The 19,852-nt window shown below is 40.1% G+C and overlaps 1 protein-coding gene across 15 annotated transcripts in view; it reads right to left on the reverse strand.

Annotated features, from left to right (window-relative positions):
* The window catches only part of LOC129717575 (uncharacterized protein CG45076), a 43,499-nt gene extending 24,979 nt beyond the window's left edge, over nucleotides 1-18,520 (reverse strand). For 2 of the 15 annotated variants that reach the window (XM_055667576.1, XM_055667575.1), the window contains exons 1-7: nucleotides 17,003-18,516; nucleotides 11,262-11,291; nucleotides 10,734-11,129; nucleotides 1,424-1,548; nucleotides 1,203-1,354; nucleotides 711-767; nucleotides 91-252 (exon numbers count right to left, since the gene is read on the reverse strand). In XM_055667576.1, the coding sequence (XP_055523551.1) occupies nucleotides 91-252; nucleotides 711-767; nucleotides 1,203-1,354; nucleotides 1,424-1,548; nucleotides 10,734-11,129; nucleotides 11,262-11,291; nucleotides 17,003-17,086 (1,006 nt within the window). In that variant the 5' untranslated portion in view covers nucleotides 17,087-18,516. Of the gene's footprint in view, nucleotides 1-90; nucleotides 253-710; nucleotides 768-1,202; nucleotides 1,355-1,423; nucleotides 1,549-10,733; nucleotides 11,130-11,261; nucleotides 11,292-17,002 lie in introns of all 15 variants that reach the window. The other 13 variants (XM_055667580.1, XM_055667578.1, XM_055667582.1 and 10 more) reach the window with 10 other exon arrangements.
* Between the last annotated feature and the right edge of the window lie 1,332 nt (nucleotides 18,521-19,852).

Below are 19,852 nucleotides of genomic sequence, written 5' to 3' on the forward strand. Positions count from 1 at the left end.
GTTGTTGCGTTTGTATTGGTTCTGTCTGTTGATGAGTGGCTTTCTGTTTTTCCAGCTTATCCAGTCTGCGCTGGGTTCGCTTTTGCTTACCTTCCTCGACGTCGGTTTTGGCCTGACTGCGGTTCGACTTATAGTGGGACATGACATTGACGTCTCTGCCGACCCGGGCCGTGTCATAGTTATAAATTCGGGGCTTGGTCTTCGGGTAGGCCTGCGATCCGATTATGCGCGTACTGGCCAAGTGATTTTTGCCTTTGGTTTTAAAGCGGAGAAAAATCCGGATAGTTTGAGTTTTAGATAAAAGCGGCTATCGATTTATTTTGTGGACTATTTTTGTTTTAGTGATACTGCGTGTTAATTACAATTTTGATTACTAACAAAAAAAAAGATAAAGATAGAAATAGCTGCTTCAATTAGCCTACATAAGAATTAGCTCACGTTGACGTTGTTTTACCAGTTTAACCACAGATGGCAGTACCTTTTCGACAGAAAATTTCCAAAGGGCGGAGATCGGACCAAAACAAAAACCAAAAACAAAATGACACACAAACGCCACTGTGACGATGGAGGCGCCATCCAGAAGTCACTGGTTACTTTGTTTGTGACACCACCACCACACCACCAGCAGCAGTACAGTTCGATGGAATTTTGAAGTTTTCGACGGGTAACATATTTTCCAGCAAGGTGCAAAACAAAATGTCAATACTAACCATTGTCATCGACGTAATAAGTGTAACGCCACAGTATGTCATCCAGCAGGACGTACTCTAATTGGTTGATGTTGGAAACGAGAAGGAAGAAGCGTTCATATCAAACACGCGCGCACAGGAAATGAGCATTTGTGGAAATGAGTGAATAATTACGGAGTTATATTCGATCGATGAGGGGACGGTTGCATAACCAAAAAAAAGTAACAAAAAACTTTCAAACAGACGCTTTTGTGTACAAATGCAACGCGCCAGGCGGATGACAAATGGGTGCACCATTTTCTTTCTATTTCGGTGTCATGATTGCGTGATAATTATTAAATAGATATTGTAGGAGAAAACTCGCCTAGAGAACTAGTACACACTAAACTGAAACTAAATAGCGAGAGAGAAAATTGCGCATATAAACTAGCATAATAGAAAGGACTTCAATAATTTAGGCTTTGGTTGCGAATAGAAATCAGGTGACAAAACGAGAGAATAGATGACACTTACCGACGTAGCGAGAGGCCGGCGAATGGTATCTGGACATGGCTTCGATGTCCCGGGCAACACTGCGCAGTGGATCGGTGATGGTGCTCTTCACGTAAGTGTCAGCGTTGTACTTGTTGTGCTGGCTGAATGGATCGTATACCCATTTTTTGAGGCTGTATGTAAACGAAAAAAAGGTAAAGTGCTAAAGCTTTCGACAGATGGTAAAGTGTGCTGGGTCATACTTTGGTTCGGAGACCGGCACTGCCGTTTTCACCGGTGGAGGCATCAGCCGTGGCACTGGATCATTCAACTGACGCAGCAGCAGTGCGGCTGAGTTGCGAATTTCCCGTTTCTCGTCGTCGTATTCCTGGATTGTTCAAGGGGTTTTGTTTAATAGAAAAAAGCTACTTAGCCGGCTGAGAAATGTTAGCTTGTTTGGTGTTTGCTGTCAGCGAGGCAGCAAAACTGGCACCATTGCCTTTTTATTGTTGCCGGACTCGCTGACAACACTTTTCGGGAAGAACGTGTAAATTGGCAGAAGCGGCGTGGTAACATTAGTGTGTTTTTTTTCGAGTCGTGTAGCTAGGAAAGGTGTTTAAAGGTTATAAACAGTTGGTTAAAGGCACCTGTGCTGTTGTCATGAATAATTTTTGCTTTCGGTTAGGCGAATGAACAAACCAAATCCGAAAATAAATTTGCTGACGCGGTTTGTTTATTTTAAGCCGATGATGTCTCAAGGTACGCTCGAAAGTGGGTCAAGGTCAGAACAGAAACAATAAGGGTGCTCTGCGAAATTGTGGTTAGTGATTCTTATTTTTCGGATGTTGTCTGAATACAGTCGATATAAATGTATGAGTAGCCAATCTTCGGGATTTGTTTATTAGGAATTCCACGCCAGATGATGATTCAATCAGACTAGATCATCTTCTATTTGAATGAAATGGTGTAGCACACGCTTTCGGTGGGAAATTGTCAGTATTTTTCACGAGTCGAAGAAACATTTTATTCATATTTAAGAGCTTGTTTATTTAGGTTGTAACCCTTTTTGTTTTAAGCGTGCCGTATTCCGCGTTACCATACTTTGCAATCTCAGTTAAAAGTTCAATTTCACTGGCGGCTCATAAAAGCTCTATATCTTGTTAAGTTTTTGCAGCCAGAAGTAGGAAGTGTTTCAACTTTTTCAAATTACGATGTTTTCATATGAGGAACCATAAAGAAATATCAGCTAGAAATAGGAGAGCGGAGGCATCTGGCCTTTAGAAGAGTTTTCCGGTGATTCTGAGCTTAATTCGGGATCATTTTTTATTTTGACCTTTTCAAGCCTTTGGAAGGGGCCATTCTGAGTTTAATTTGGGTTCATTCTCTATTTCGGCCTTTTCTAGCCTTTGGAAGGCCGTTCTGAGCTAACTTCGGGATCATTTTATATTTCGGCCTTTTCCAGCCTATGGAAGGCCATTCTGAGCGCGATTTGGGATCATTTTCTACTTCGGCCTTTTCTGGCCTTTAGAAGGGTTTTTCGGTTATTCTGAGCTAAATTTGGGATCATTTTCTGTTTCGGCTTTTTTTAGCCTTCAGAAGGGGCCATTTTAGGCTAAATTAGGAAACATTTCCTATGTCGGCCTTTTCTGGCCTTCAGAAGGATTTTCGGCCATTTTGAGCTCAATTTGAAATCATTTATTACTTCGGACTTTTCTAGCATTTAAAAGGGTTTTTCGGTTATTCTGAGCTATACTGGTCACAGTGCACAATGGTCCAGAAACGCATTTTTTTAGTACATTTGGATCAAATTTCGATATCAATATTCTAGACGAAACCTTTTGCTACAAAGTTGTTACACATGGCGAAGCGCTTGTTTGTTGAAACTTTGTTGAAAAAAGAGTTTTTTTTCTATCTTTGAAAATAACTGATATATTTTGAATTTCGTTAAATTCGTTGGCTAATTTCTCTCAAATTGCATCATCCAGAAGGTTCAAAACCAAAGCAAATATATTAATTAAATAAAAATAGAAATTATAAGCGAATCGGAGTCAATTTTCAAAGTTGCCGTCACTCGAGTTTTGCTCAAAGCACCTTGAAATGATAAGCGTTTTTCATGTAAAACTTTCTCAGGAACAGGATAAAATTGTCAAATTTTATGTAAAAGAATGCTAATTTGTCGAGAAATACGATGAAAGATTTTAAAATAGAAAATAACAGATCTGGCAACACTGCCGCTGAAAATGGATATTTTATTCAGAATCCTTGGTTAATTTTCTTCCAAGTGTATAATGTACATTAATACAGGTCGGACTCGATTATCCGGAACATCAAAAAAATTTTCATTCCGGATAATCGAGTTTTCCGGATAATCGAATCACACAAAAAATATCGAAATTTTGCGATTAACGAACATAAAATAAATATTTCTTTTCTTTATTTTACTTGTATGATGCAGTGGCGTAACCAGAAGTCATTTCTGTGGCGAAAAGGGGAAAAATCTTGAGAAGCAAAATAAAAAATTGGACATTGATTATTTTCACTTAATTCGAACATCCCCCAAACATGCCGGAAGTGACTTAAATGGTAACAAATATGCCAGAAGGGATGGTAAAGGCAAAATTTCGGAATAAAAATTGGAAACGGACACCAAAAAAATAAAATTCCGGATAATCGAGTCTAAAATTCCGGATAATCGAATTCCGGATAATCGAGTTTCCGGATAATCGAGTCTCCGGATAATCGATTCCGACCTGTATAACATATCTGGAGGTATAAAAAAAATTAGAAAAAAAATTGCTTAAAATCAGAGAAAATTTAACTTCATTTTCTAAAAGGGCTGTAACTCGAGTTTTGCTCATAGTACCTAGGGATGATAAATGTTTTTCAAGTCAAATTTTCTCAGGAACACGATGTTAAATCGAATATACTCATTAACCGAAAAATGCACGACCGCCTGGATTAAAATCTGTTGCTAGATTTTTTTTTCTTTCAAACACATTTCACTGCCATGGGGTCGTCGTTGTTTCTCCCACGGACAACAATGTGTCTAGTATCAGCATTTTATTCTGGCAATGGAATGTAAGACTTCGGAACAGAAGATTGTCTGTCTGTGGGAATGGAATTTTGTGACTATATCTGGTTCTAGCAAATAAGTGGTAGAGCTCGTAACCTCAAGGTTACACAGTTTGGATTGTCATGAATTTGAATCATAGTTGAATCACATCGTACGGTGTCAGAGGGACTTGTATGCATTGGTTTATTCTCAAGCACCCATCTCCATCTCCCTGCTTGACCCTTTTCTCACGCTAAATTTCAGGAAAAAAATCACCCAGGCAGTTATAATTGCCAAGTACTTGGCTGGGTAACTAACGAGGCTCGGTAAAGAAGAGCAGTAGAGTCTATATAAAAGCGTGTAGAGAGAAGGGTAAAAAATCCCTCACTTACCACGATGGCAAAGTAACCTTTCTTTTCGTTATAGTCGTTAGAGATGTAAACTCAATCGCCGGCAACAACGATTGTAATATTTCCCCCTTTTCTCCCCTAACCTACCTCAAGGACGTGGCCGGTGCCGTTATCGATCTATACAAAGCGGCAGCTACTGAATTGTTGTACATTGAAGATGGTGAATTAATCCATCTTATGGTGGTTCTTGGTAGTGTTGCTGCTAATTTTTGTCAAAAAAGTAAAGTATTAGCATCTTAGTTTTTTTTATTTGGTAAAATTACTAAAGATATTCTTCGGTAAAGCTGTAGATAACAACAACAAAGAAAAAAAATCATTTCTAAGTTGACTGCAAAGTTGATTTTTTTTAATTAAAACTATTTTTTACAGTAGTTTTACCGAATGAAAAAAACCTTACATTTTTGACAAAAATCGAGCGGATTCAAACTCCTTTTATTTAATTAAAAAAAAAATACTTTCTCCATTTTTTATATAATACACGAGATACTTTTTTCAATAAAACCAGATGATAATCTGTTCATTTGCCTCATTCAGAGGTTTCCATAATTGAAAGGGACGTATTTCCAAATTTAAAACGTTAAGAGCTTCTAAACGAATCATCTGTATCGTAACTTTATTGAGAAATTTTAATAGGAAAAAAAAGGATAGTCCAATCCAAGAACCGACCGCATAACGTTGGACTACGGTATTTTTATACTCCATCAAAACAAATAGTAGATGTAATTGTAACTGTATTTCCTGCAATTTCGCCCCCACTTCAGTTATAAAGACATAAATGCTACATCAAATTGCATCAGGAGAAAATCACCCATTGGGTATATTCACTAAAAAATTTGGGTAGAAGTAGTTCAGAGTGTATTGTTTACACAGTATTTTTATTGCTGTCAGTTGATTCTGCAGCACGAACTGATTCTGCGTTTTTTGCGTTGGTTCGGCTCCTGGAAAATCCATAACATATTCTTCGAGACATCGGAAAACAACTCAGAATCGTGCAGTCAACGGTGAGTCGTGTGATCTGACGTTACTACGAAACTCTGAGTATTGAACAGAAATGCGGCCAGAATGGATCAGTAATTAGGATCAAAGGCATGTCGTGTAAGGGTTAAAGCGGAATCCCACTACTCCGGTCATGGAGATGGCCAAAAAGTTGAATCTGTTGCTTATTACGGGAGTCACTTCGCGGTGAAATCAGAGTGAAGTGAATACAGTCTTATTACGGGACTCACGTAAGTCAGAGAAACGTCGCAAAGTGACATCTGCCGTAAAATCTGGGTGTCATATCACTGAAGTGAAAATGTAATAAGCGACGTTTTGCGTGGAATTATTTCACGACCATTTTGAACGGTGAAATGATTCCACGAGGATGGGATGTCATAAAAATTGATTGATTTATAATCTAATGATAAACATTGGATTTATTTTTTAGTAACGAAACGAATCAGAATTCGATTCGTGCCTCAAAGCGGTCAAAGTTTCAGCTTTTTGACCGATGAAAAAAAAACACACACGGAGGTTATTTTTGTCACCTCACTTGAGGTGGAATCGGGAATAGGTCTCAAAAAGTGAAGTGAGCGTGAGAGTGAAATATATTTCACCGTAAGATGACTCCCGTAATAATCACCTCTGTCAAAGTTTTTTTGTAAGAGTTAAGGATTGGGGAGACTGCATACGTACAAAATGCAGAAGGCTCCAATTCGTGACGATGGGAAAGTCACAGGCCCGAAAATTGTCCTCATCATGGATGATAAGACTAACGTCAAGACGGAATTCCATTACAAGTTAGCAGAAACTTCCAAAGCTTGCCAATAAATACGTGATTTGGCAGCCGATCTACCCATGTATCAAACGGAGTGTGACGTCGTTCGTGACTACCAAGACTGTAAACGGACAGATCTACCTCAAAGAGTATCTTCAGATGCGTCTGCTTCTTTGCTGAAGCAACACGAGTGTCCTACGAACTTTTGGCCGGTACAAAGCCAACGGAATCACTTTTGTACCCAAGCATATGAATCTAACTAATGCACCGGAACTAAGGCCCACCTAAAAATACTGTGTTGTTATAAAGCAGGCACTACGGAAGCATCCCAAGCAGGTTTAATCTGAGGAAGACTTGAAGAAAATGTTGTTTTCCGTTGCAGCCAGATGTTCTCTTGTTATTCTCCGCACACCATTCACATCCAAGCAAACAAGACATAACGGTCATTAAAAGACGCTAATGTCTTACTCACAGCTATTAGCACTGGCCAAATGGGTGAAAGCAGACACGACACGCAGTCCGCCGGTTGGTTCGTCGGCCGTGGAACACTGCGATCGAATGAGTCGCCTACACAGCCTTGCTGCGCTAAAATCCGCTGCTCTTTCGGCTGCGGTCGAGCCAGTTTTAAGTACACACTTAGATAATATCACCGAGTACGGTAAAATGAATTACCGAGATTTCAACAGCTGAGATCTCGGTAAAAATCTCGGTAATACATCAAAATACCGAGATTCTGTAGAATCAACAGTTGACAACTTGTCAAACTTTAACGAGATTCTCGGTAATATTTTACCGGGACTCGGAAATTTTACCTGTCGAATTATTACGAAAATTTCGGTAAAATTTACTGAAGTACGCATTTTGTGATTTCTCAGATAAATCCAGGAAATGATGAAAACGATTAATTATCCGTATAATTTTATTAATTATTTTGTCAAATGATTCAACTTATTACAGCATTGGTAGAAACAGGAGAGTTGTGTTACTTCCTGGAAATAAAACAACATCCATCACTGCAACTTCCATCCTGCGAAGCGAGCCGTTAACCTACAAAATTGAGTAAGGGAAAAATTAATTGTTTTCTTTTAGTATTATATTTGTACACAAACAAGATCTGAGAAATAATATTGTATACTTACTCAACATTGTAGGTTAATATGAATATTACAGATTTCTTCGGAATGATAACTAACCGCGAAACCTGTTCCTTTCACATCTAAACCGAAACACGAACAAAACTGATAGTGAAGCTTTCGTTATTTTGACAGTTCTATTTTTCGGAATCTCGGTAAAAGCTTTTTTGGTTCAACGAGATCTCGGTTAAATGATGCCAGGCTTCCGAGATTCGGTATTTTAGTTTACTGAACTCGGAAATTTGCTGTTTTACGGATTTTTTTGGCAAACAAATTTACGGTATTCCGGTAAACTCATTCGGTTTCCGATTTCTCAGTAATTTTGTTACGGAACAACGGTAAACGAAAATGTTTTCAAGTAGTTCGGTATTTTACTTTACCGAGAAAACATTATGCAGTTAAGTGTGTAAGAGTCAACCGTCCTCTGAAGACTAAATTTCTGCAAGCTTAATCTTTTATACGTGACTACTGAGAGTTAAACTTGCCATGGGCGTAACGCAAAACAAAAAACCAGAGAATGGCAAGGAAAGTAAAACATTTTTGATAGCTCTACCGGTTGCGATTGAGAGTTGAACACAAATAGAGGCAAAAACTCAATTATACTCTTTTTGCGCACTTCTCCATAGGAAGTAAGGCTCAAAAATCACAAAATTGTATCGAAAACTCCATTTACGTCTTAATTGTCGTATCACTGTGCATAGGGATGCAATGTCGAAGCGCCTGAAGTAACTTAGATGCAAAATAGATATAACTTCTTCGGGGACCGGATATTCACTCGTAGAGCAGAGAGAGAGGCTTTTAGGATAAAAAGATGAATTTCAGGATTTTTTTTCCATTAGTTACGTTGCGAAAGCAGGAATGACAATGCGCATTTCGCTTCAAGTGAAATTAAATTAGTTTCGAGGTAGGATTAGTACTGCGTATTTTCTTCGACACTCCTATTTCATTGCAGTTGATTTCGAGCAAAGTTTGATTCACAAATAAATGTCAAATTTGCGTTGTTTACGTTTATAAGTTCTGTCGTTAGAATAAAATTTTAATCTGTGAAAGTTAGAAAATATTTTTCAGCGGTTCGTCTAGTGATGAAGTTGGTGTTATCATTATACAAAGACGTATGAGTAACCGATTTACATTCAATGAGCCGGGAAGCATTCAAACATATTTTGAAAACAATACTCTACTTTTTATTTCTGCTCCGTTAAAGTTAGTGCTTCGCAAGCGGATCCTACCAATTTAATGTGGAAGGAAATTTTCCGTTAGGAATGGCTAAATCAACCGTGTCACAGATTTTAGTAAAACTGTACATGTTTTAGAAAACAAGCAGAGTGAAAATTGGATTCATTTAAATCTAGCTTCATTTAAGAGCACAAAATCATTTTTCTATTACAAATTTTCAATTGCTGGACCGTAGGATGTGCAGACGGAACTCACATACCCGTTTAAAATCAACTGAACTGATGAACATATGTGTTTCAAAGGTTTTCTGAACGTTTGAGTGTCGGAAAGAAACCAAGAAGTGACACAAATATTGGACAGAAAGGTGAAGAAAATTTTGGAGAGGAATCAAAACCTCTCTATCCGCACATTGGCTCCAATAGTAGTAATGTCACCAGGATTCGTTCAGAAATTGGAGAAGCGTTCCGGTTTGAAATTTCCAAAGTCAAAAAAGTCCCCAACCGCGACGATAAGCAGAATAAGATGCTAACAACACTTGCCCGAAAACTGTATCCAGCTTTCCACGAGCGATAATGGCGGACAATGTACGCAGCCCATTTTGACGTTTTCTGTAGGTCAGGTAATTTTCAATCGTAGTAACGGAGTGAAAAGCATAAAAAAGTTACAATAGTAGCATAGCAACTTTCATAAACAGCTTTGTTTATTTTAATCCGTGCATTCGCACGACGAAATTTAAATAACAAAACGCCCATTACGACGTTGTTATACTTTCGACTTCGTTACTGCGATTGAATATTACCTAACCGACAGCAAACGTCAAAATGGGTTGCGTGCACAGTCTGCCATTACCGCTCGTGGATTGTGATTTTTTTACAAAGTTTTTAGGCGTCTTGGTGGACTTCAAACAACTTCCAGGATTTGCTTATTACACTGTATTGGCCATAAAAAATTGTGTGTTTCTTTTAAAACAGAACTATTCAAAAAAAATCACTATGGAGTGGTCAAAACCCACCAATCCAACTGTCTACAGCTATGCCCAATCAAAAAATGTTGGGTTCTGGAGAAGCGGTGCTTTTCGAAAAGAAAAGCAAAATGTCAAAGATGATGAACAATTTTATCAAAGCTGGGTCAGAGCTGCCAGCAAGATCACCGAGAAGACGCTACAAAACTTAATGTATAGAGATTATTACATCAATGGAGAATAATGATGTTTTGAATTCGTGAATATGTTAACCATATCCCATTGTTATGAAATGAATAGTCATGTAAGAAGAGGAATACTTTGTGAGTGCTTTTTTACATATTTTGGGTGTCCGGATTATTGCGGATACAAGCCTAATATTCGTATGAGAGTACTGTACATATATTGTAGCATTTATTATTTTCAATGCAACCATTTGTATGTTGCTTATGTTGTATGTGCTCCAAGTTAATGCCGTGCGCCGGATTTTTACCAAGGAAATGAGGGTGCAATGCACCCCAGATAGTGCGAAATTTTGCCCCGCTCAACTCTACAACATTTTTAAAAGTATGAACATCAAATTCCCAAATTCCTGGTAGTCGTGTTCCGTTATGCTAGATTGCGGATTTTTTTTACTCATTAACAATTTGATCGAATTAAATATCTACCCCCACCTGAAACGTACACGTAACTTTCGAGATTTCATAACATGAGGTTAGAATCAATGTATTTTCGGAATCAAAAACATTATGGTTTTGAAATTCCTCAACCTGGAATTTCGCAAAAGTAGCCTCAACTTTCAACTGAAGTCAGTTTTTCTGTTACACCCTTTTTAAAGATTACTCTCTAGTGAAAAATACTTTTTTTTTCCGCAAACCGATAGCGTGTGCATAGGTTCATCCAAAGTCAAGTATGATCGGGTAAGCTTTCGGACATTTTTCAACTCATCATTCTGGGGGGAATTCGCGCCGCTTGCAAGCAATCGGCCAAAAGCCATCCGAGTGAGAGAGCGCAAGAAAATTGGTGCAAGAGGGGGTAGGTCATACTCAACTGGAGTTTGTGTGTTTCGTAACATTGATTCTTACCAAGTATGAGGGCGAGTTGTAATACTGCTCGAGGGCGCTACTTACGGGACTGGCTCGGTATTTACGCTCGATACGATCGAATTCTTTGTTGACGATCGACGGACGCAGATAGGACGAGCGGATCGCAACGATCCGCGCCGGTGAGGAAATAACGCGTACCGGAGACCGAACGGCTCGGACCACGGTTCGCACGGGCGAGCTGATGACGCGAACCGGCGAACCGAGAACCCGCACCGGCGATCCCAGGACGCGGACAGGCGAACCGAACACTCGCACCGGTGAAACCATCACCCTGGACGGCGTGGTGGAAAATCGTGACACTGGAACAATGCGCTTATGGGCAATATATGGCATTGGGTTGCGGTACGTTGTGGTGGTAGTGGTGAATGTATCGAACTAATGACGGTGTTGAACGGTGTTTTTCGGTGTGTTGTAGCACACATGTTTAGAAACAAAAACGTTAATATGACACATACGGACACTGGTTGTCCCGGGAAAACTCCCGGTACCAACCCGGTGGATACTTACGCGAGAAATTCCAGAATATCGCAGCGGAGTCTGTGCGGAAGAAAAAAATGGAGATAGACAGTAATCTTCTCGAATGTCAAACGACGCGGTGGAGAACACAGAACAAGACAGAGGACACACAACAGGAAAACAACAATCATTAGTACAGTGGAATGTCAGAAATGTTGTTGGTGTGTGTTTATTCGAGCTAGAGAAGAGAAGCAGTAGGCGTGTGTAGGGGTGTTAGCGGTAGTAGAGCAATAGACAAGCCGAGGTTTTAATTTGGTAGCAGTGCTGCCAACATCGCAGATCATCTCTAAAAAAACACGTATTTTGTTAACCCTTCCAAAGAAAAAATAATACCAATAACATAGCACATTCCACTGCACTGTCGATTATGTGGGTGCCCCGGATTGTAAGAATGGTGCGGGGTTTTTTATTAAAATAAATCTAAACATCTGACCAGTGTACACTCGTTTTGCAACTTTTATTTCCAAAAAAAAAAATATATATGTATGATTACACAAAAAAGCTTTGTTGATTGTTCGTTTTCGTTTCACATAGTTGAAAGTTTGATAAAAGATTTGTGTGTGCGTGTGTTTATTTTTATGTAAATTTGGGGCTTCCCCATATGTAAAAGGGTAAATGTCGTTCCAATTCCCTAGTTGTAAAGTGTAAATGTTTCGTGTTGGTGTCTCGATATGGTTTTATACCTCTCACAATGAATAGTTATTAGTCACAAAAACTTCATTATCATAGATTTGATTTGTCGAGCGCGCAGGCTAGGTTAGGTTGTGTTTGGCTGCGGGTTGTGTTCTCGTATTGCTTAGACACGGTACGAGTAATGTCTGTAGGAGGTTCCGTACGGGAGCCGGCCGGAAGTGGTTGAGCTGTAGCTGTAGCCGCCCGGTCCGCCGCCGGTTGTGGTCGTGCGCTCGGTATTGTACGAGTAGCCGCCCGGGCCGCCGCGGCTATTGCGCTCCGAGGTCGAAGTATAGCTCGAAGTGGACGATCTTGGGCGTGATGAGTACGGATCCGCCGAGCTCGAGGACGTCTCCGAGCGGACGGTTTTGCTGTACGAGTAGGACTCGTCACGGCGGGGCGCACCGACATCGGTGGTAGTAACAGTGGAATAGCGAGGGGTCTGTGAATGGGTTCGAACAACAACAACGTACAGAAGAAAAACACGATGACATGGCGTTGAGTGAGTGGGAAGGGGGAAGTTTTGAAAAATCAATGGGAAAGGTCGCGGCTTCCGAAACCATCTCAGAAATTGAAACATGTTTGTACTTTGCTAAATTTACATAGAAATAATACTGTCCCACGGTTAGTTAGCTGCATGGCCGACGTTAGGACGCAGCCACACGAACGTCACAAGATTAGTACGAGTGTATCCTGTTTGTTTATGCTAAACCAGTAGTCGTTGGTTCGTCTCGTTAGTCGAAATAATCAGGATCGGGTTCGGGAAATGGAGCGAATTTCTCTAGCATTCAACAAAGCACCATGCCTCTAGCGGTGGTAGCTTCTGGCATAGCCAGGCTCGAAGAAGACAACGTGTCGCCGCTGTGACTTGACCGGTGCTTCTCCATGGAGCCGCCGTAGAACTGTGTCCATGCTGTCCAGCTCAGACTGGTGGCCGGTAGCCCGGGCGTACTCTTTGCGGATCGATTCGTTCAAAATACGAGCTCGGTTGCGATCCCGTGGCGACAGATAGTCGTCGATAGGTCGCGCTAGAATTCTGGGATCGGGCTCGATTCCTTCGCGATTTATGGCTTCCAGAATGGACACCCGTGCCTCCTTGCGGGGTTGACGCTTGCCGAACGCTGTCACCGGGTCCGGAATCAGACTGGGCCGGGGAACAAACGGTACCTTGTCCCAGTCGACGCCACGTCTCTGGAAGGAGAATGCAGACAGAGTTGGAGGTTGGTTGCGTTCCGCTCTCTGTGCCAGCGAGGCCTACTAGATGATGAAGGTTGCTCTGTTTTTTTTTTTTTTTTTTTTTTTTGTTGGTTGGTGGGTGGTTTGCTGTTAGTTGTTTTAAAAGCGGTGTGGTAAGTGAGCTGGATTTTGAACAAATCAAAAATTGATACGCAATAAACGTCCGCTTTGGAATGAGAAACATTCAAAAATAGAATCACGACTGGGGCCAATAAACAAATTTATCGTCGACTACAAATAATCGAAAGAATTTGTCTGTTTTTTTTTTTTTCGTGCGTTTTCGAACCCAACGAATGGAGAAAGTGGAAAAAAGGTAACAGTGTGTTGGAGAGAGCACTTTTTTGAAGAAATGATATTTTTTTGCGCATATTCGGCTTTTTACCAGGCTAAATATAGACTTTTCTCCCGTTGGTGTTCGCTAGGTGGTGAACCACATTTCGTCGCAAGGGCAGATGTAAAATTTTATGGCGTGATACTTTTTTTCTCTCACACACCTACGGTGCGGTGCAGTCGCACAGTAGGCCAAAAAATTCGATTTTATTTTGGAACGTGTCTGTTTTTTGCGATGATATTTTGACGAAAAGGGTACAGATATTCATGCTGGTGCTGTACGTGGAATGTAGATCAGTATAAATAAACGAAACAACAGGTGGGAACACCCACAGAAGCTGTCCGCATTTTTTTTCCTTATTTTGCATGGTGCATTTGAATGATCGTGATATTTTTATTAAAAAAAATCTCAACGTCAAGTTTAATTTATAGAAAAATTTACGATTTGCTTGATTGCTGAACGAAAAAAAATCCCATTTTTTGTTGTTAAATGGCGATACTCCCCCTTATGAGATTCATTTTGACGGTGTGTAAGGCTGCACCATCTGCACGTTATAGATTATGTTATAAATCATAGCTGGCGTGGTAACGTTCAATACAGTACCGTTTGATATTTTTTTAAACATTCTACATTAACTTATTAAGTTTACTTCAACTAGGATCGAATTATTAGTTTAAAACAACCCGTAACAAGTAGATACGGAAAAAGACAATGATTTATTTTAAGTTGCTTCAGATCAGATTTTGTATTTATTTTTTGTTTACGCGAAATTATACTATCTACGTAAAATCAAAGATAACTAGAAGAAGATACCTAACTTCCACACTTTTCGTACATTTTGAATACGACCGATTTTCGACGGTTAGTGCTGCCATTTGATGACTTAAATGCTCATAAAAATGTCACTGAGCGAAACCGATTTATCGTGCATAGTCCATCATCGATCGTTGAGTTGTTCAAGATTGTATATGAAAAAGGTGTAGCAGTTTGGTCAGCTCGACGCTTAAGATAACATGCTGATTAATGATACTGTCATTTTTTGCACTTGATGCTATTGCCATATTTTTTGCACTTCAAAGTACGAAAGAAAAGTGTGAAATTGACTCTCAGAGTGGGAGTTTATATTGAGGGGTTATATTTATTTTCAGGTCCCATTCTACCAACACTTAAAGTTTGATATATCGCAAGCCGGGTTTCAGCACCATTGTGCATATGGTCAGGTTCATCGGAGCACCCGATTTTTGCTTTATTAACCTCGGCAAGAGTGGAAAACTTGGCTGCAGAGCGTGCTCACAGCGGTTATCAGGAATCTCTGATGGTACGCTCAATTTTAAATGATGCGCCGATAATTTTTGATTCTTCCGGAAAGTTTCACGTTTGAGAACTAAACATTCGTGCACATTATTAACATTTTTCGGATGGCAGCACCGTTCAGTCGTCCACATGGATACAGAAAAATTTGTTTCACCTTTCAGCAGTCATGTCTTGGCCTTGTCGTCAGTTGATTTTGACGTTAAGTATACATTATATTAACAGTGTATAAATTAGTTCGACTTTTGCTCACGCGCAGCGACAATCATGTCCGATGAATTCTGCAACAGTCAGGTATCTTGTTCTAGTCATCTTTGGTAAAATAGTTCTTGTCTAAACCGTCCCAAATCCTTCGATTTCTTTTCCAATGTTTAGCAACCACGTAATTGACTCTTACGTTGTAGTTTGCCTTTATTTTTTTCGCAGATTTACAGTTTATTAGGCTATTATTAAGCGTATTGCGGCTGAATAAAGTTTACAAAGCTGTTACTCAACTTAATGTGAATAAAATTAAGTAAGTGTTAGAGTTGTTCTACGTATTGGTTTTCAACATAAATATTTACTGTTGTTCGTTATGATTGACCTAGCAATCAACGATCAACATACAGACCGATCGAAAAGGACATTTTGATGACTTTAGTCGAGAAATTCGAGTGCCCAAATTGTGTCTAGGATGTGCACACGAATACGCCATAACGTAACAAATAACACGCAAACTGAATATTACGTCAAAGCATGTGCACAAAATTTTCAACGTGCAAAATCAACTGTGGCCCCTCTGCCTGCTGTGACGTGATGGAAGGCTGCGTGCCTAGCAAGACACAGCCAAATTTTCCCTTACGAATTGGCGCTGTACTGTGTTTTATCGCTTGCACGTTTCCGGTATTGCGACGACAACAACGACGACGACGATTTTTGTCGTCATCGGTTACCGCCACGTAGCCTAGTGCGCCAGTGCGGTAATCAGTTATCGCGGTGTCTGTTTTATAGCTACATTTTAATCCGGTCAAGTGATTTATGCGGGTTGGCAAGATTACTGTTCGCAACTTTTCTTTTCCGTTCCATTCTTGCAATGCGAGTAAGTGTCGGATTTAAAAAAAAATAAAATAAAAAGAAACAAAAATCAAAACCAGACGTGTCTCAATTTCTTTGATGTTCGCGATTCGGCAGCTGAAAATATTAGGAGATCTAAAACAGAAAACTACGGGGAGAGTGGACCGACAATGTGAAACAAGTTTATAAACGATTTTTCATTGAACAGAACTGAAACAAAAAAAAGTCAACCAATGCATGCAAAACAGGTAAAATTTTAACCGAAGCTAACCGATTGTTCGATAACTTTGTTTCACATTTCTAGATGCGTTTACCGTAGGAGTACTGCCTAACACATTGAAAAAAAAAACAGTAGAAGGATGTTAGGAATAGGATTCGATAGTGTTAAAATGAACACGATAGCGACGTTGGAGTTACAGTTGGCGGAATGTCCTGCTTTCCGGTTTCCACTGGTTTTATTATATCATGAAGAAGAAAATCGCTGAAGCAACTTCACAAGGGACAAAACTATCTTCGATTACGACAACACGGTTAGCTAATATCGGCTAACACTTGCACAAAAATAGACTCTGAGTTCCGCTGGGAAAACTTTTGCCAACTTTTTCTTCTAAAATAAGCAATCTTCGTAACGATTTGGCTTCAAAAATAAAACCGGATTTCATTGTTCGTTTCAGCACTGAACAGGAACATAACATAATCACTCACAGAAGGCAGAAGTATGACATCTAGCAGTACTAGTAGCCATAAAATAGCAGGCTGTGGCTTTCGTCAGCGCGAAAATTAACACACACTTTACTGAGCAGAGTCCCTAAATCGCGCACACTACGATTCGCATGCTCTCGAACTTTTCCGTTTTTTAAGCAAGAAACAGGTTATTTTTGGCCTGGCGCTTAATTTTTCAGTGCACGTTCGCTTGCTTTCTGCACTAAACTTTTGTTCCCAGACAATTTCAACGATTTTCTTCTTCAGGCGTCCTTCAAGCTCCAAATCGCTTTCGTCCTGGAAAAGAGGATTTTTTCGGCGCACAGGAATGAAAATGATAGGGCACTAGATTCGAGGTTTTTTTTTCTTCTACCGGGAGCTAGGGAACGAACATTCAGGTCAAATTGCGACAAAAATGAATGCTCACCGTTACTGTGTAGGACGAAATGGTCGGGCGGGTGTAGGTTGAACCGACCCGGCGGGTGGTGTAGTAGTCGCTATCGTAGACCATTTTCGGTAGTGTTCCGCGTACTGCAAGGGCTTCCGAGGTTTGGGAGGACAAATACACTAGCGCACTTTTGCTCTCACTACTGTGTGATCGGACGGATGGGTTCTGTCTTCTCACTTTTCGAGGCACCACACACTGTTCTGGTTATTGCTTCGGAGTTCTGTCTCGGACGCCGTTCGAAGATGTTCTGAGCTTCTAGTCAAGTCGCCGTCCACGATATAGGTCTGGTTTCGGGGATTGTTTCGGCACGAACAGCGAACGCAAGAGAATTTCCATCCACGGTCGGGGTTTTCGATTTCCTCAGACGCTCTTTGCGCTCTGGCTTGTGGCCAACCGACGGGTTGGAAGATGACGGGATTTGCGTGGGATTGAATGTGTGGTCGTGGGCATGCGAGTGATGTGCAAAGTTGGGCCGATCCGTGTCCAACGATTTTCCACCAACACGCGATTCGAATGTTCTAATTTTAAACCGGTCGTTTGGTTGGAAAACTCTGCGAAAGGAGCAGTGTTGGAAGCTATTCAACGTATCAATTCTTCACGAAAGGAGTGCTGTCTGGTAGCACTGATTGTTATGGCAAAACTGAGCAGGCGCAGGTGGCCAATAGCTAACGCATGACGTCACGAATAAAAATCAAAACAGAATCGAGCTTTCCTTTCCCGTCGCATTTGCGATGGTGGATGATAAGTGGATCGGGATGATGATCTGCGAAGAGTATGCAAATGTATATCCATTGGCGGCTTTGTTTATCTGATGTTGGTGCAGTTTTTTTTATTTTTTTTTTATTGATGTTCGCCAAGAGCAGCTACGGAATTCAGACCAGAGATGCCACGGATTGCGGTGGAATATACGCATATGAAGACGGCAATTTCGCAAAGATATTTTTGAAAATTTGCACACGTCTGTCGAACCGGTTTGCGATCTACTGAATGGACTGTTTATTTGTTGTACGCTGCCAGTGTTCGTGTTTTCGGTTGTTATTTTTCAGCTCGCAAACGTTCACGAGCAAACGATTTATTATTTCATAAACCCTAAAACTAGTACTAGAACGAACTAGTTTTGGTTGTACTTGACCTCGTTGTGTAAGCAGTATTTTTCTACTTGAAATGTTCACTAAAACATGCTAAGGCTGCATTCCACTCGTGAAATTAACAGCCTTCCTCACTGTTAACTGTCAAATTGACCCTTAAGCACATTTTCCCACCTCCCTTTGCATCCACCTGTCCGAAAAATCGCCTAACCAACGCGATGTCAATTGCATTGAACCACGCTGCGTTGCTAAGCAATGACGCAGCCAAATACACTATCACTCTGCGACCTGGTGACGGCAGGCCGTCACCACCGCAGCGAGGCACAGGTGGATGAGCAATCAAAACAAACCGAACGCGATGATTTCATGGTTGCGTTCACAAACACCTTTTCTGTTTGATTCGGAAGATTTACAAGTAGCGTGATTTATTTTTAGCCCCAAATTGAGATGCACACGTTTCTTTAGGCTGCCTTCGTTCGACTGCGGTGACGACGCCGACTGTGGGGTATACTATATAACCTTCGTGAATACCTTGATTTTGAAAATGGTTGACACGCCTGCCACTGCTTACTCACCAACAACACGCGTTCGCGTTCGATAGGACCTCGCGCCTGCTTTGCTTTTGTTGCGTCAGTAGCGGAAGGGGACGCGTGGTCATCTACCTTTTTGCGTTCTTACATATTTTTATACTAGAAATCTTGAACAGTAAAATTTGAGAAAAAATCGTCGGCAATAAATATTCCAGAGTGAACTGCGCGGTCGTTTAGGTGTGATAATAACAGGAATAAACCTTATATTTCCAGAATCGATATGACGATTTGAGGCCGAGAATTAGTATCCGATGCCATTTTGAAGCCCGAGATGACGATTTTCTGTTTACAAAAACGCTCAAATGTTGGTATTTTTGTATGTAAACATTACATTGTAAAGGGACACCCAGAGCCTTTAAAAAGATGTTAAAGATTTTGATAGGAATGGTGCAGAAAAATGTAAAAAATAATTGATACTTAATACTATTTTTCAAGAAAAGGTTCCAATTTCAAGTGAGTTAACATTTTCCTGCATTCTGCATGCAAAAGTGATGTTTCAATCAATCACAATTAGCTATTTAGCTATGGCTATGACTGTTGATTAACTTAGGAATATCTTAAGTTATAGACGAAGCAAATAAATGATATTCATATATCTCTCACGAAATTTATTTTCAAAAAAAATTTCTTCGAGTAAACATATTGACTACGCAAATATTTGCTCAGAACCCTGTTTACTTGAACGCTAGCAAAGCTTCTTTGCTTATTTTGTAGAAACTATTTTTGTTGTGTTATTACACGTTGCGAATAATTTTCACAGAATAAACTTCGTATCAAATAAAGTCAATCTTGTTTCATCTGCACATTTTTTGTCACTAGAATATCTTGTTTCTCTGTTTTGGTTGATGAACCAAAATTACAATCCAGCCTTTATTAAAAAGAAATCTCGCGTAACTTTTCAGAAGGACCTAAGTAACAATGAGAGATACTCTTCTCTTTCAATTCGATTCGTTGATTACAGTGTCGTTCAAAAAGTTTTCAACGACTTGTTGTCACAAATCGAAAGATTACAACATTGCCTAGCTTGCTATGCAGAAAGTATATTGATAAAAATGATAAAAATAACTTCGTTATTAATCAAAGAGAAAGTAAACAAAGAGAGTCTCTCGATGTTAATGAAAAGTTGCTCGAGAAATCATATCAGGTTTACG

The sequence above is a fragment of the Wyeomyia smithii genome, chromosome 1, assembly GCF_029784165.1.
Source record: "Wyeomyia smithii strain HCP4-BCI-WySm-NY-G18 chromosome 1, ASM2978416v1, whole genome shotgun sequence".
NCBI lineage: Eukaryota > Metazoa > Arthropoda > Insecta > Diptera > Culicidae > Wyeomyia > Wyeomyia smithii.